Source organism: Eptesicus fuscus, chromosome 3 (assembly GCF_027574615.1).
Source record: "Eptesicus fuscus isolate TK198812 chromosome 3, DD_ASM_mEF_20220401, whole genome shotgun sequence".
NCBI lineage: Eukaryota > Metazoa > Chordata > Mammalia > Chiroptera > Vespertilionidae > Eptesicus > Eptesicus fuscus.
Genome location: NC_072475.1, coordinates 41,346,933 through 41,364,326, shown reverse-complemented (window position 1 = coordinate 41,364,326; position 17,394 = coordinate 41,346,933). Strand labels below are relative to the sequence as shown.

The 17,394-nt window shown below is 38.1% G+C and overlaps 1 protein-coding gene across 7 annotated transcripts in view; it reads right to left on the bottom strand.

Annotated features, from left to right (window-relative positions):
• The window catches only part of ATP11B (ATPase phospholipid transporting 11B (putative)), a 98,503-nt gene that overhangs the window by 68,915 nt on the left and 12,194 nt on the right, over positions 1 to 17,394 (bottom strand). For all 7 annotated transcript variants that reach the window (XM_054713764.1, XM_054713769.1, XM_054713768.1 and 4 more), the window contains exons 3-7: positions 11,172 to 11,261; positions 9,216 to 9,296; positions 3,474 to 3,581; positions 3,162 to 3,290; positions 1,166 to 1,269 (exon numbers count right to left, since the gene is read on the bottom strand). In XM_054713764.1, coding sequence (XP_054569739.1) covers positions 1,166 to 1,269; positions 3,162 to 3,290; positions 3,474 to 3,581; positions 9,216 to 9,296; positions 11,172 to 11,261 — 512 coding nt within the window. The remainder of the gene's footprint in view (positions 1 to 1,165; positions 1,270 to 3,161; positions 3,291 to 3,473; positions 3,582 to 9,215; positions 9,297 to 11,171; positions 11,262 to 17,394) is intronic.

Genomic DNA, 17,394 nt, shown 5'->3' with positions numbered 1-17,394 from the left:
ATACAATTTTTTTTATAACTCACCATTTTTTGAGACAAGGAAATAATAACAATATAGAAATCTTAAAGTACTAAATTCTTCACAGTTAAATCTCATAGTTTAAACTCTTAAAGCATAGGACAGCAAATTTTGAGCTAATTAGAAAATTCTATACTGCATTTGACTCTAATGAAACCACAAAATTATATAACATCACATAGAAAACTCCATTATAAATAATATATGGATCTGAAACAAATTATGTAAGTAATTATTCTGGAAAAGCAAATGACTAATAAGATATGAACATTTCAACCAATAGAGGGAGACATATTATATGACAAGAAGCTGAGGGTGAATTTTACAATGTGGTTGTAATTTATATTCAATCACCAGTTACTGAGTAAAAATGAGTTTAGCATATCCCTTTCATAATAAAAAGTTGCTCCTATTTCACAGCCCACAATAATTAGTATATCCCTGGAAGATGACTTAAACTGTATTTAGTAAATCATAACATTAAAAGGAATTCATTCCAAGTGAACACAAAGACAGAGCCCTTGCCTTCCTGGAGTATGTGTATACACAGAGTTACTTTCTTCTAACGTAATAATCTTACTTCGCCCTAGCCAGTTTGGCTCAGTGAATAGAGCATTGGCCTTCGGACTAAAGGGTCCCAGGTTTGATTCCAGTCAAGGGCACATACCTCAGTTGCAGGCTCCTCCCCAGCCCTGGGCCCTGGTCAGGGCTTGTGCAGGAGGCAACCAATCAATGTGTTCCTCTCACATCGATATTTCTCTGTCTTTCCCTCTCTCTTCTACTCTCTCTAAAAAATCAATGAAAAAATATTCTCAGGTGAGGATCAAAAAAATAATAATCTTACTTCTCTTATAACTACCATTATAGTTATAAAATTTCCTATAATGGTGATAAAGCCAGTTCATATAGAAATAGAAAGTAATGGAAAGAAATGTCTGAATAAAAGAGCACGGTTTTTTTAATTAATACTTTGGATTAGAATTCTGGCAAATTCTGCTTTAGCCTTTTTTCCCTTTAATGTTTCTCTCCACTACCTCCTCTTCAATAATGTCTTTGATTAGCTAAAGATTTCATTGTATGTTTATGATGGTAAAAATGAGATCTGTGAACAGGACTTAAAATGAGTAGGTTGACTATCACACCATACCTGTACAAGTCTGCTTCTGGTTGCTGACATTCTATCACTGCTACGAGAGTGTCCAAATTAGCAACTGTTTGTAATGCTGCTGTTTCTGGAACTGCCACATGAGTCTAAAAAAAAACCCACAAGGATTAAACTGCAGTTTCAAGATCTAAATGGGACCCTACATATCAACTATTTCTTTTTTAAAAAATAATTTATTTTTCAATTACAATGGACGTATAATATTATCCTATATAATAAAAGGGTAATATGCAAATTGACCCTAATGGAAGAACGACTGGGATCAACTGGTCGCTATGACATGCACTGATCACCAGAGGGCAGACGCTCAACGCAGGAGCTGCCCCCTGGTGGTCAGTGCACTCCCATAGGGGGAGCTCTGCTCAGCCACAAGCGGGGCGGATGGCTATGAACACAGTGGCAGTGGCGGGAGCCTTTCCCGCATCCCCAGCAGCACTAAGTATGTCCAAGTGCGGCTTAGGGGTTCCGGACTGCAAAAAGGAGCAGGCTGGGCTAAGGAATTCCCCCGAGTGCACGAATTTTCATGCACTGGGCCTCTAGTCTATATAATAAAGAGCCAGGGTCGTAATGACTGCTATGACTGAAGGCTCGACCAGACCGGAAGTCAGTGCTGGGTTGCAACCCAGCACTGACTGGGGCCACTGTTGGTGCCCTGACCCAGCACTGACTGCCTAGGGGGCTGCAGATCAGGCCGGGAGAGGGGCCTGCAAAGAGAGAGGCAGGGTCTGATCCGTAGCCTCTGTGGCAGCCGTTGATCAGACTTGCCTCTCTTTCTCTCCCAGCCTGGCCAACAGCCACACCTCCATTTCTCTCCAGGCCTCCACTGGGGCTGATCAGCCCCACCTTTCTGATCAGGCCCCGCTGACAGGCCCAGAGATGCTGACTGGCACACAAACTAAACAATCAGAACCAAATCTGGGTGAATGTAAGGAGCCAATGGCTGCCTAGGAGGTGGAGCTTTTGATGCTGACTGGCATAGAAACTGACCAATCAGAACCAAATCTGGGTCAACATTGAGCAGCCAATGGCTGCCTAGGAGGCAGAGCTTTTGACGCTGACTGGCATAGAAACTCACCAATCAGAACCAAATTGGCCGGCAGAGGAGGGCAGTTGGGGGCGAGATCAGGCCAGCAAGGCAGGGCAGTTAGGGGTGATCAGGCAGGCAGAGGCAGTTGAGGGTGAGAACAGGCCAGCAGGGGAGAGCAGTTGGGGACTTGATCAGGCTGGCAGGGGAAGGCAGTTAGGGGCAATCAGGCAAGCAGGCAGAGGCAGTTAGGGGTGATCAGGAAGGCAGGCAGAGAGGTTAGGGGCAATCAGGCAGGCAGAGGCAGTTATGGGCGATCAGGCAGGCAGGCAGAGAGGTTAGGGGCGATCAGGCAGGCAGGCAGGTGAGTGGTTAGGAGCCAGCTGTCCCAGATTGTGAGAGGGGTGTCCAACCGCCGGTTTAGGCCCGATCCCACAGGGCCTAAAACGGCGGTCGGACACCCCCCGAGGGGTGCCCGATTGGAGTGGATGCAGGCTGGGCTGAGGGAACCCCCCTCTAGTACAGATTATAATATAATCAGGTATACAACCGTGCTTAGACATCTATATAACTTACTAAGTGACCCCCCCCTCGGTAAATCTAGCAACCATCTGATACCATATATATATATATATATATATATATATATATATATATTCCCTATGCTGTACTTTACATCCCCATCTATTTCAAATCTCCCTTATCTAAAAAAAGCACCCAAATATTAAAATATTTTATTTTTCCTAACAACACTTCCCATTTCTCTTTAACTTGACTAAACCATGTGAGGCTACCCTTGAAATAAATATATAACATTATTTCTTTTAAAAAACTTAGTAATTCTTAGAATTTTCAGTAATTTAAAAATATTTCTCCTTTATCAGGTCAAACTTTATTACCTTAACCAAAGAAAAATATCACTATAATCCAAAGACATTTTATACACATACAAACCTTTAGGTTAGTTTCTCCATCCAAACTAGCAGTTGTAATGTGACAAGAACCATCAGGTCGATCTGAGGACAGAAGCACCAAATCTGCAGGGAAAATTTCATCTTTGGCTATTCGAACAATATCACCCACCTATGAAGAATTTTGAGGAGAGTGAATATACCAATTTTAAAAGGCAAGGACTTATTTGAGTTCTAAACAAGTAGTCTATCAAAATATTTTAATGTAGAAAAGCAGGCTTTCAGTAAAATATAATCAGATTAAAGTTTGTGATATCAAAATATAATTGACATACATTATTTACTAAACGCATACCCGGATGTTTTTTGATCTCGTTTTTACAAGGCCACCACTTCGAACAACATAAACAGGAGCTCCATTTACTTCATTATCTGAGTTATGTCGTAACCAATCTTCATACCCCTGTAAATATCAAAAGAATAAAAGTGCCCTTTTTAGTATAATTAGGAGATATATATTTTTATTGTTGACACTATTACAGATGTCCCCTATCCTCTCTCCTTTGCCCACCCCACCCAGCCTCTCCACCCCAACTCCCCTGGCCTTCACCACACTATTGTCTGTGTCCATGGGCTATGCATATATGTTCTTTGGGTAGTCTCTTCACCTAATTAGAAGATATTTTTATCAAATGAGAAAAAGAAACATAAAAATCGCCCCAAACATTTTATTCATCAGAATTATATTAGGCAATTTTGATGCATATACTCATAAAAACTTAGTTTCATTACATACATTTTTCTTATTTTCAGAGTACCTCTCCATTAATCTTTCTCAATTTCCTTACGAAAGCCTCCTTCTGTCATGTTTATGGGCCCTTTTTTCACCCTTCAGTTTCTCGCTACAAGATTTCTTCTATACCTGTGGTCTTCAAAAATTTCTGAAATTTATATCTCCAGCTCACATCTTCCTTTTAGACTCTAAACTTGAATATCCAACTGTATTCTTAATATCTTCATTTTGATATCTAATATATTGAACATTTCAAAACTAAACAAATGATGTTATCTTCTAAATATGTTACATTTTCCATATTACCCATCTTGACAAATGACATCACCATCTACTAAACTGCTCATGCTAGAAATCTGGGGAGTAATTTTTTTATTCCTATCTTTCCCTAACACCTAGTCAATCAATAAGTTTTATTGCTTCTACATACAAATGATATTTTAAACATAAAATATAAATTTATGCAGCTGGTCCAATGTGGCTCAGTCGGTTGGAGCATCGTCCCAAACAGTGGCAGGTTCGATTTCTAGTCAGAACCCCAGACAGGCCGAGTGCAAGAAGTTTGCAATGTTTCTCTCTCACATCAATGTTTCTCTCACTCTCCCCCTCCTTCTTCTCTCTAAATATATCTATAATAATAAAAGCAAAATATGCTAAATCTTCCCGAAGAAGCCCAGGTCCTGGGTGCCTGCAGGCGGCCGGAGGGAAGCCCGGGTCCCTGTGGGCAGCCAGAGGGAAGCCCGGGTCCTGGGTGTCAGAGGGAAGCCCAGGTCTCGCGTACTAGAGGGAAGCTGGTGCCGGCAGTTGGGGGAAAGAAGGCCCACTCTTGCACGAATTTCATGCATCGGGCCTATAGTATATGTATAAAAATTCATATAGCATTATTACAGACAATAAATAGAAAAAAAAAGAACACATTTTAAAACTGATGTTGAATTATTTCACTTTCTTAAACACTAGACCAATAGAATTATTATTTGTACTTCCAAAAAATATGATAGGGTATGTGGATCATCATTAAAAAGGGAAATAGACATAAGCATTTCACAAAGACTAAGTGGACATGACATCTTGTGTTATTTCAAAGAAAATTCAAGAATTCAGAGGTATAACACAAGATAACAAAATGATATCTGATAGCATTAAGTGATAAAAATAAAGTACAAAACGTGTTGTGTTCTATGCGACCATTTGTGAAAAAAAAAATGCTTGCCTCTGAAAACACTCTGTATCAATATCTGGACTAATGTACAAATAATGGCTCCCTCAGGGGAGGAGAAACAGGAGATGGGAAGGGGGGGGAGTTTTAGGAGTATAAATGACTTTTATTATATGATATTTTATACTTTCTATTTTTTAAAACATGTGCATCTATTACCTAAAAATATTATAACACTATAACACATAAAGCAAATATTAAAAATTACTTCAAGATCTTTTTTTCAGGGAGAAACCTTTTGGGAAACTATTCTTTAACGTATTTAAATGATGCAGCCCTAGCCAGATAATTCAGTTGGTTCGAGTATCATCCCGATATGTCAAGGCTGCCAGTTTAATTCCCGGTCAGGAAGAATCAACCAATGAATGCGTAAATAAGTGGAACAACAAATTGATGTTTCTCTCTCTCTCTCTCTCTCTCAAAAAAAATTATGTTGGCCCCACTAAAGATGTGGTATTCCAATTTTAGAGAAATTTAATGGAGGGTCAAAACGTTTTTTTCTGAAACTATCAAAAAGCATAGTTCCTTTTATAGCCAGATGACACTAATAATAAAAACATTATTTTTAATACAAGTTCACAAATTTTAATCCATCCTACATATTACTGCCAGATCAATCTTTCCAAAACACTGTTTTAATTCGCTCTCCTATTCAAAGTCCCCTCAATAACTCTCCAATGCTTAGACCAAAGAATCTTCCACCCTGCTTAATTTACCAAGCTACATTTCCAGTATTACCTTTTAGTACTTTGCTACATAGTGTCAAACATTAGTCAGCCATGTCATTTCACAAAAAAGGTCTTGCCTTTTCTTACATTTGGGACTTTGTGTAAGTTGTTTGTTGCTACCTTACCTTTTTCACCAATTGTCATTTTACCCTTATTCCAAGTCTCATCTCTAATAATGTTTCTTCCATGAAACCCTCCTTGATTATCCAGACAGTGTTCCATCATTTCTCTGAACATCTACAGCTCACTGGGTCTGACCACTACCTTACTGAACTATAACTGCTTTTGTGTTTGGTTTTATCTTCCCTACTTCATAGGTTTTATGCTCAGAGAAGGCAAAGACTATAATGTTTACCACAGCACTACACTTTGCATTACATAACTAAAAATACCTTTAGCCAAAACCGGTTTGGCTCAGTGGATAGAGCGTCGGCCTGTGGACTCAAGGGTCCCAGGTTCGATTCCGGTCAGGGGCATGTGCCTTGGTTGCAGGCACATCCCCAGTAGGGGGTGTAGAGGAGGCAGCTGATCGATGTTTCTCTCTCATCGATGTTTCTAACTCTCTATCTCTCTCCCTTCCTCTCTGTAAAAAATCGATAAAATATATTAAAAAATAAATAAATAAATAAAAATTTAAAAAATAATAAAAAACCTTTAATATGCAAATATGGTTGGGAGAAGTTAAAAAAACAAGAAAACTAACATCTTTACTCAATTAGAGTATAAAAAACTGATAATATAGCTTTTCTTATTTTGATAAAAGGACAAAGGACAAAGGCAGACTAAAAGGAGAGAAAAAGGAAAGACTGGAACATGGCTACTTTCATTTGTACAATTTTTCTAAAATTTATTCTACTGATCTATAGGAATGGGCATATAAACCTGAACAGTATATTTAGTATGTTGTGTGTTATTAAATGAGCACAATTTAGGAATAGTTGTTAGAAAAGAGAAAACTCTGAATCCTGACCTTGTAAAGGGAAAAAAGTCCTTATACATCAAATTTTCTCTTTGAAAATTATGACCTTTCATATTTCTGCTTTTGCTTTGAAGCTCTCACGTAAATTTAGGACTTAACTGCATCAACCATTGTAACACAGGTTTGAGGTATAATCTTTCTGCTTTTTATATTACGTGTTTTTATTTAACCCATTTTAGTAGGAGACAGGATGTCAATAATAATAAATATATTTAACTCTCCTATTTTGCAGATTTTTATCAGCATTTTTCAACTTGGTTAATGACATCACATTCCTATTTTGCAGATTTTTAACAGCATTTCTCAATTTGGTTAATGGCATCACATTCCAAATAAATCCAGGCTATATTTGGTCAAATATACATACATTGGGAAACCAGGGCAAGAAGTAATGCAACATTTTAAGTTGCTTCAAAAAAATACTCAATAGCTTCATTCATTCATTCATTTATCTGTCAAGCAATTTATTTATTGGAGATACAATCGGAGCATGATCTTGTTCTGGTCACTAGAAATAAACTGGTTTGTAAAACAAAGTATCTGCCCTCACAGAGCTGAACATTCAAATGAAGGCAACAGACAAACTAATAAACATTTATTCAATAGAAACAGGTAGCACCAAATGATAGGAAGAAAAAAGAACAGAGCAGAAAATGAGAGAATGACATGTTGGTCAGGAAAAGCCTAAGCTATCCAAGTGGAAAAGTTGCGCAGTTGTACATGAGTGTCAGAGTTCAAGCAATAGTTTCAGGATACATATATGTTTGGCAACCATCCTATATAATAAAAGGGTAATATGCAAATTGACCCTAATGGCAGAACGACCAGAATGACCACTAGATCAGTCACTATGAGATGCACTGACCACCTCTTGGTTCCTTTCCCTGGCCGACAGGCTCCGATCACCTGATGACCACCCACGGCGGGGGTGGGGCGGGTGAGCAGGCAGGAACCGCCAACCTCTCGGTCCCTTCCCCCGGCTGTCAGGCACCAATCACCCGATGGCGAACGGGGAAACGGGGGTGGGTGGTGGCGGGGAGTGGGACCAGCTGCGGGCAGCCGGGGAAGATGGCCCTGATCGCAGGCTAAGCCTAGGGACCATACCCGCGCACGATTTAAAGTACCATATAAATGGTACTTTAAACCACTACCATGGATGAAATTACCTAAGAGGGAACTACATATAGAAAATAGGTCCAAGGGACAAATATGTGTTACTCTGATGAAATAAATGACATCTGCAAAACTAAGTAAATATGTGACCATATGAAGTGATTTGGATGCTGACTGACAATTTCCAAAAGAACACTGAAGAAAGGAAAATCAAACAGTGAGAGCAGTAGCATGATATTCTGACATACTAGATATACTACATCCCAGAATTACAAAATGTCTGTCAATTTCACTTTCAAGCAATTTAAACCTTATCCCTAAATCTTATAAAATGAAATTATATCAAATTTACATAAGAAAATTCAACTAACTCTCTTTCAAGTGGAAGGAACAATCTCTGTATAACTGAGGCCCTGCCAAGATATTTAATGGTAGTTATAAAGACATGACCTTTCTACAAATTCCTTTATTTTTAACTTGACATGTTCATGCAATAATACTCTTCTTTTCTATATCTAGAATTTAATACCATTTCAGGATTTGGTTGAAGCTATTTCCCACTAGGGTACAACTTTACATAAAAATCAACTTAACCAGAGAAAGTGTAAAAAGTAGGAAAGCACTACACAATTTTTATTTAAAACTAGAGGCCCGATGCACGAAATTTATGCACTGTGGAGGGGGTGGTGGTATCCCTCAGCCTGCCCTGTGCCCTCTCGCAGTCCAGGAGCCCTCGGGGAGCAAGCCTAAGCGTCAGTCGGATATCCTTAACGCTGCCGTGGAGGCAGGAGACACTCCCACCACCACCGCTGAGCTCGCCAGCTGTGAGCCTGGCTCAGGGCTTCTGGCTGAGAGGCGCTCCCCCTGTGGGGTGAACTGACCACCAGGGGGAACCTCCTGCGTTGAGCACCTGCCCCCTGATGGTCAGTGCACATCATAGTGACCGGTCGTTCCGCCATTCAGACGATTTGCATATTAGCCTTTGATTATATGAGATATAATTTAGTTTATACATATAAAATGCTTGTTTTAAATGCCTTCTGGGTGTGTCGAGAACAACATTTTAACAATGGTAAACATACCATGAGTCACCTGAAATATAATAGAGTGGCTTAACTCAGTTTAATTTTACCAAATGCAACATCAAAAACACTTGCTGCTTTTTTATGGAAATTATTTTCCCAACAATAAATGTTACCTTGGAGTAGACATATTTAGCAACTTGCAAATGACATGGGGAAACAAGAATAGGAAGCAATTCATACCTGCTTTATGGCCGTTACTGTTATCACAAAGAATAATGGAAGTCCACTGGTAATTGGACTGGTAGGTGTATCAATCATAAGCTGGATTAAAAAAAAAGAATGCAGAATATTATATTTTTATATTGTACACATCATGCTATTAACATCTTAAATCTCAAACATACTAGGAATTCTGAGAACACTATACAAAATGAGTATCATAGTCCAGAGTAAAAATAATAGGAGGGACATATTATACAGTGAGGATAATTTAGTTCAGTTTTACAAGTTCACTTTATTGGCTCTTATATGGGGTTAGAATATTTAAACCTACTGGATACCCACAAATATTGTTAGAGTAGACTCAGTCATTAATCTGCCTTCTTTACAGAGAATACTTCAATTCTTCCTCCATATTTGCCAAGGAGTGGAGCTACAGCTGCTCTGAATCTTATTTCACATTTCTTCACTCATCCTGATAAATGCTGAAAAGTCTGTCAGTAATTTTTACTCTGGGATTCAGAATAAACGCACTACTTAGGGAGACAGAGCAAGGAATGGGACTAGGGAAAGCGTTTTTCTTCCATAAGTGATTTTGTTAAATCTAGCAGAGTCAGAGGGGGTATAGCTTGGAAAATGATGCTGCAATTATTATCATTCAACTGAGGTTTTAGAAACTGCTGGAGAAGTAGAGACATTTTTGCATTAATTATGTTTGGCTAGTTAGAATATGGCTCTAAATGATTTACTATTAATGTTCCTTTACACCATGGAGGATAATTAAATTTGTTCTCTTCCACCGACAAGCTGAATTCCTGAACTTAGCTGGTAATTTCACAAATGCATGTTATGTGGACACAGTTAGTATAAATTTCTCACTTTTCTGAGAAAACCAAGCTGATGTTCTATTGATTAAAAAAAATCAGAAGTTTCTTCTCTGCTCATGAAGAAAAACAATTTTTAAAAAATAGTATATGCTTCCTCAAGCTTTTTTTTTTTTTAAAATATATTTTATTGATTTTTTACAGAGAGGAAGAGAGAGGGATAGAGAGCCAGAAACATTGATGAGAGAGAAACATCGATCAGCTGCCTCCTGCACACCCCCTCCTGGGGATGTGCCCGCAACCAAGGTACATGCCCTTGACCGGAATCGAACCTGGGACCTTTCAGTCCCCAGGCCAACGCTCTATCCACTGAGCCAAACCGGTTTCGGCGTCAAGCTTTAAAGTAATAACTTGGCAAGTGTTTTTTCTTTTGAAATTCTAGGTTCTACTGAAAGAGAAAAGTTCAGAGTTCATACGAAAATTCAATGCCACATTGAAAGAAACTGTTAAAGTATTACCAGAAAAAAAAAAATCTTTTCAAAAGAAAATAGTAATAACTATTTTTAAATATCAACTCAAACTCAAGTTTCATAAGCTATTCTCTTGATATTTTGATATTAAGAAAAAGAAGTAATGTGAAATTAAGAAACTGTGAAATAGCCTATAATTTATACAGGTTCAAGTTAAGGAAACAGTCTCCTAAACAAAAATCTATTTTCATGAGGATTTTTAGAAATGAAAAAAAAATTGTTTTAAATAAAAGTAAAATTGACATTAAAAAAAGAAAAATTCACTTTTACTATAGTAAAAAATGTGCCAAAAACATGTGCTGCATATTAAAACCCAAAATATTTATGTTCTGAACGAGCATTTGAAAGATGATGTTATATTCTTGGCTTTGATTATGGTTATCAGCACCACAGCATATCAATAATGAAACAAATAAAATTAATCTTAAAATTCACTGGCTAGTTTTTAGAAATCTTGATGTGGTTAAATAATTGTATTCATTAAATACAATGGGGAAGCTTTGTAGAAAAAAAATATGACCACAAAATCAAATGATTTAGAATGCTATGTAACTTTTCCCTGACAAGATATTTTTAGAAATTTTATCTATAAATTTAACAATCTATTGAGTGATAAAGCTTACCTGAACCAAAAATATAATAAGAAAATAAAAATTTGCCACTCTTCTGAATTGTTCAAATAAATTCTTTGGAACAAAATTCCACACAGTGTACTAAAAAAAAGAGAAAGAGAAGAGAACAATACGTTAATGTTTAAAAATAATATACACTCTATAGATAGAATAATAAAAGTAAAATCTGATTTACTAAGCTCTTAGCCAAATTCATGTAACTCTTTTTTTAATGATTGAAATTTGTTGGATTTTTCTTTCTAAAGTTTACAAAAAAATGAAACACTTCACAATTTGTGTACCATACTAATCTCTGTATTGTTCCAATTTTAGTATATGTGCTGAAGTGAGCACTTGTGTAATTCTTATTTTATAGATGTCCCCCATTTCCCTACCCCATTTGCTCCTTTCACCCTGCCCCAAGCTATAGAAACTATCTGATTTTAGAGTCTACTCTTTTTTCTTTCTTTTACTATTTATTGGCAATTTTAATATAATTTTTAACATGAGGTAAACTGTAACCTAGCAATTTTGCTACTAAATTCTTGATATTTTAGAAGCTGGAGAAGGCACATCTAAAACAACATTAAAAAAAAAAAATTATTTAGACCTGGTCAGTGTGGCTCAATGGTGAGAGTGTCAGCCCATGCACCAAAGGGTCTCAGGTTCAATTCCAATCAAGGGCACGTACCTGGGTACAGAAGGCAACCCATTGATGTGCCTCTCTCACATCAATATTTCTCTCCTTTTCTTCCACTCACCCCTCCCTTCCACTTGCTCAAAAAAAATGGAAAAAATATCCTGTTGAGGATTGACAAAAAAATAATAAAAAATACTTTAGATAAGTGATCACTGGCATACCCACCAAGAAAATCTCATAAAGGATATGAAAATCTTTCACAATGTCAATATTTAAAGTAAAACAGTGGAGCATAATGGTTAAGAACATAGATAGTAGGGGGTTTAAATTGTTCTGGCCTACATCCTAATTCAAGGTCACTAAATGACCTTGTTAACCTCTATAAAAAGAGGACAATAATAATCATATTGTATTTTATAATCATGTTACTATAAAGATTAAATGAGCTAATATATTAATAAAGCAATTAGGAAATAACCTGGCTCATATTAATTGCTATGTGTCTGATATATTATTAATCAACTCGTAAGCCTATAATACTATATAATAGGGGCAGGATACAAATACAGTACAAATTTCACTTGTGTCACTTATTACTCACAACACAACTTCATATATGAAACAGGAAAACACTTTATAGCACTGTTACATTACCCTGTGTACATTCTCCAAGTAGAATGTAAGATCCCTGAGGATATAACATTGTTTTATTTATTGCTCTATCCAGCAATTATACTACTACTTGGCACATAGTTGGAGATCAAAACTTTAATAAAATAGATGAATCCTATATAATAAAAGGGTAATATGCAAATTGACCCTAATGGCGGAATGACCAGAATGACCGCTTGACCAGTCACTATGAGGCGCTCTGACCACCTCTTGGTCCCTTTCCCTGGCCGGCAGGCTCCAATAGCCCGATGGCAAATGGGGAACCAGGGGTGGGTGGCAGTGGGGAGCAGGGCCGGCTGCAGGCAGCCAGGGAAGATGGCCCTGATCGCAGGCCTGGCCTAGGGACCGTACCCACACACGAATTTTGTGCGCTGGGCCTTTAATAAATAAATAAACATGGTTGAAATGTTTGGGATTTTTTCCAGATAATTATCCTGATGTCAAGCAATGAAGCCTTAATTGACAATTCAAGATATTTAAAGAGACATTTTACGTAATTTTATCTGGTGCAATGTAAGATGGTTCTAATTCCTAAAATTGTGTATGTCAAAAATTCACTTCTTAATCAGTTGGTTTGAGACCTGAAACTTCCTTTCCCATATGAGCAATTTAGTTTTTAATCCTCAACCAAGGATATGTTTTTATTGATGTTTTAGAGAGAAAGGAAGGTGGAGGGGCAGGGAGAGAGACAGAGAGGAAGAAAGAAAGAGAGAAACACTGATGTGTGAGAAACAATGATGTGAGAGAAACATCTATTGGTTGCTTCCTGTATGCGCCCCGACTAGGGATTGAACCCATTAACTTAGTTATGTGCTCTGACCAGTTAGATTCCCAGAAGAGCCCACAAAAGCCAATTTGACTCAAAGATGCACAAATAGTTGTACAATAGCGAACAACCTTTTTTCTTAGGTGAAATTACAATTTTCAGTTCTAATCTGGGATACCTGAAACATGTTTTCCTATGGTAGAATCAGTGGCTTCAGATTCTGGGGCTGGGATTTATGTCAGGGCTCTAGAAGGAAGAGAGGTAGATACTTCCTGGCGCCAAAACAAATTACTATTCAATACCTATATATGAGATGGTAATAACTCTGTTTCAAATCATCTCTAGCTGATCTTAACCAGAGTAAAAATACAGTTGTCCCTACAGGGGTCAGAGTATTCCATGTAACTTCCTCAGTCATCAAATCAAATGTATCAACTTTATAAGAATTACACTGGCAATGTCCTAAGTTTACATCAAGCTATTTAAATTAAAACAGTGATAATACATTTTGTCTTCCAGAATACTGAAAAGAACAACTACATAAATTGGCAGAAAGGTAATTGGTTTTAGGACATTTTCTTTGGCTAGCTCATTAATGCAATGGAAAAACTTGGAATAAAAATTTCTTATGAAAACTAGCTTACAGATATTAGAGATTACTGTTTCCAGGTTTTCTAAAATACAAATATATTAATAAATGAGTTCAAATTCTGCACTTGTCCTGTCATATATATAAGAGGGACACTGGTAAAATAATATTAAACAATATGAAAATATTCTGAGAAAACTAATGATTTATCATGCTTTAAAAATTGCAAATTGTTATTAATAATGGGCAAGAAATATGAATTAGAAATATAACTTCTCTGCAGTTATGTATTACTGTATAATTGACTTTTTTTTCCTTTGTAAGGTCTGACATTAGTAAGAGAACAAAAGAAAGATATAAAATTAAATCTTTTGCAGAGAAGTTTAAATTTAAAATAAGGTAGTCACTATGGTAAATTAAATTAAACCAAAACATATCATGCATCTACAACGTGCAAGACACTTGCACTGTAAGAGGAACAATGATAAATTCAATATTAAATAAAGGGGATTAACAACAAAATATCAATAGCAGAATTCGAAGATAAAAAAATGAAGAGATATACAAAGAATTAAAAGGAAAAAGCATTTAGAAAGGAAAATTTAATAACGGAGATCATATTTGACATGGGCTTTAAGAGAGGAAATTCACAGGCTGAAAATAGAGAGCAAATAGAGGGAGAACATTTCGGGAAGGATGGACAGTATGAACAAAGGCAAAGAGGAGGAAAGTTCATTATGGCTTTGTGGGATAAAAGATAATGCACTCTGGAAGAGAACAATAGTACACTAAAAAGGACATTTAGTTTTGTTTAAGGGAACAATTGTACACTAAAAAGGTAGTAAAAAAGGAGTAATAGAAGCCAGCCTCATTTATGATCAGAAAAAAATTTGACTATATACATATCCTATCTAATAAAAGAGTAATATGCAAATTAACTGTCACACCATGACAAATGGCGGCACCCAGTCCTCTCAGCCCCGCCGGAGTCCCCCAGTCTCAGGTAGGGCTGCCGCTGAAAGCTGGCAGAGTAAGCAGCCTGGCAGAATTCTGCCCAGAGGCCCTCCTGACTCTTTATAAAAAACAAAAACAAACTCACTCCCCACGGAATAATCCCACACATACAAACCCGCAGCCTGGGGTCTCAGCCTGGGAGGCGCCCACGCCCCCACAGAGAGATCCCCTCCCAGCGGAAAGCCTGGGGTCTCAGCCTGGAGAGGGGTGCGCACCCCCACGGCGCGATCCCCTCCCAGCGGCGGCAGCCTGGGCTGGGGTCTCAGCCACTGAGTCACACCAGCCAGGCAGATATGGAGGAATCTTAAATGTTTCTTTTTTAAAAAAATATATTTTATTGATTTTTTACAGAGAGGAAGGGAAAGGATAGAGAGCTAGAAACATCTATGAGAGAGAAACATCGATCAGCTGCCTCCTGCACACTCCCCACTGGGTACATGCCCTTGACCAAAATCGAACCTGGGACCCTTGAGTCTGCAGGCCGGCGCTCCATCCACTGAGCCAAACCAGTTAGGGCTGTCCAATATGTTAAAGAAAAAACCCTATCTAATAAAGAGGGAATATACAAGGGAGGGCATTTGGGGGTGACTGGGTTGTCAAGGGAGGGCAGTTGGGGACGATCGGGCCAGCAGGGGAGCAGTTAGGCGTCGATCAGGCTGGCAGGGGAGTGTTTAGGGGGTGATCAGGCTGACAGGCAGAAGTGGTTAGGGGCAATCAGGCAGGCAGGCGAGCAGTTGGGAGCCAACAGTCCCAGATTTTGAAAGGCAGTCGGATATCCCCCGAGGGGTCCCAGATTGGAGAGGGTGCAGGTTGGGCTGAGGGACACCCCCCCCCCCCAGTGCATGAATTTCGTGCACTGGGCCTCTAGTATATCTATAACAATAAAAGCGTAATATGCTAATTAGACCAGACATCCTTCCCGAAGACCTTCCGGACGAAGCCGGGGCTGCAAGGGAAGCCTGGGTTGCAGGTGCCTGCCAGCAGCCAGAGGGAAGCCCAGGTCCTGGGTGCCTGACAGTGGCCAGAGGGAAGCCCGGGTCTTGAGTGAAGCCCGGGTCTTGAGTGCCTGCTGGCGGCCAGAGGGAAGCCTGGATCCTGGGTGCCAGCAGCCAGAGGGAAGTCAGGGTCCCAGGTGCCAGAAGGAAGTGAGTGCCAGCAGCTGGAGGGAGGAAGGCCTACTCTTGCATGAATTTTGTGCATCGGGCCTCTAGTATACACACACACACACACACACACACACACACACATATATATATGTATGTGTGTGTGTATATCTATATCTATATCTATATCTATATCTATATCTATATCTATATACACCATATTTTCCAGCGTATAAGACGACTGGGCGTATAAGATTTTCCTGGGTTAAAAAGTCGTCTTAGATGGCAGAAAATACGGTGTGTGTGTGTGTGTGTGTGTGTGTGTGTGTATATATATATATATATACATATATATATATATACACATATATATATATATGCATTCTTGAAATTGTGGTAAAAAACATGAATTCTACATTTCTACAAAAACATGCAATCTACAAATTGTGCAAAAACATAAAGTCTGTATTTTAACGATTGTGGTTATCAACATGAAATCATAGCGAAGGCACAGTGGTAGGGAAGTTCAATATGACTATAAAATAACAGGTAATCTGGTTTGGAAGTAGTTTAAGAAAACAGTAGTAGAATAAGGAAGTAATAAGGGAGTAATGAGAGAGTTCTCATGTGTGCTACAAAAAAAAAAAGGGCAGTACTTATATCAATATCTACATTTTTGAAACTGTGGTCAAAACATTAAACCTAATACTACTTCATATGAAAACAGTCATAAACAGACACTTAATCCCAACTTTTCCAGGACACATAGCTTTCAGTACTGTCGCAGGAGTTCAGTGGTCCTGTGAACTCCTAGCAGATAAAAATTACAAAAAGTAGATTTAAAAAAATTATTGAAAATTCTGGGAAATATCCAAAATATAAATAGAAACTGGAGTTTAATTTATTTTTTTAATTGCAAGTAGAAGGAATATGAATTGTCAGCTATGGCTTCTTAGTCTGGAGACACTATCCAAACTCACAGCTAAGGCAGCAAAACAAGGGAAAACTAAACCCTTATCAATAAAATATGACAGATATTAGAGTTCAGGGCTGGGAAAGTAGCTGAAAATGTAAGGGGAAAATACTGGTAGTGAAAGAACCACAAAAGAAAAATGACCCAAATTCAGAACACAGTTAAACCATGCACTAAAAAGGAATCAACTAGTGGTACTGATACTTGCAACAACAACAAAGATGAGTCTCAAGAGTATTATGTTAAGTGAAAAGAAGTCAGACACTATATAGACTCATACCATATGACTGTATTTATATGAAATTCCAGAAAAGACAAAACTATAGTTACAGAAAGTAGATCAGTGGTTGCTAGTGATAGAAGTGAGAAGAAGGGGGACTGGCTGCTAATTTTTAGAGTGGTGACTATATTCTACATTTTGATGGTGGTGGTGGTCACATGATCTTATCCATTTGTAAAAACTCATTTAACTGTACAC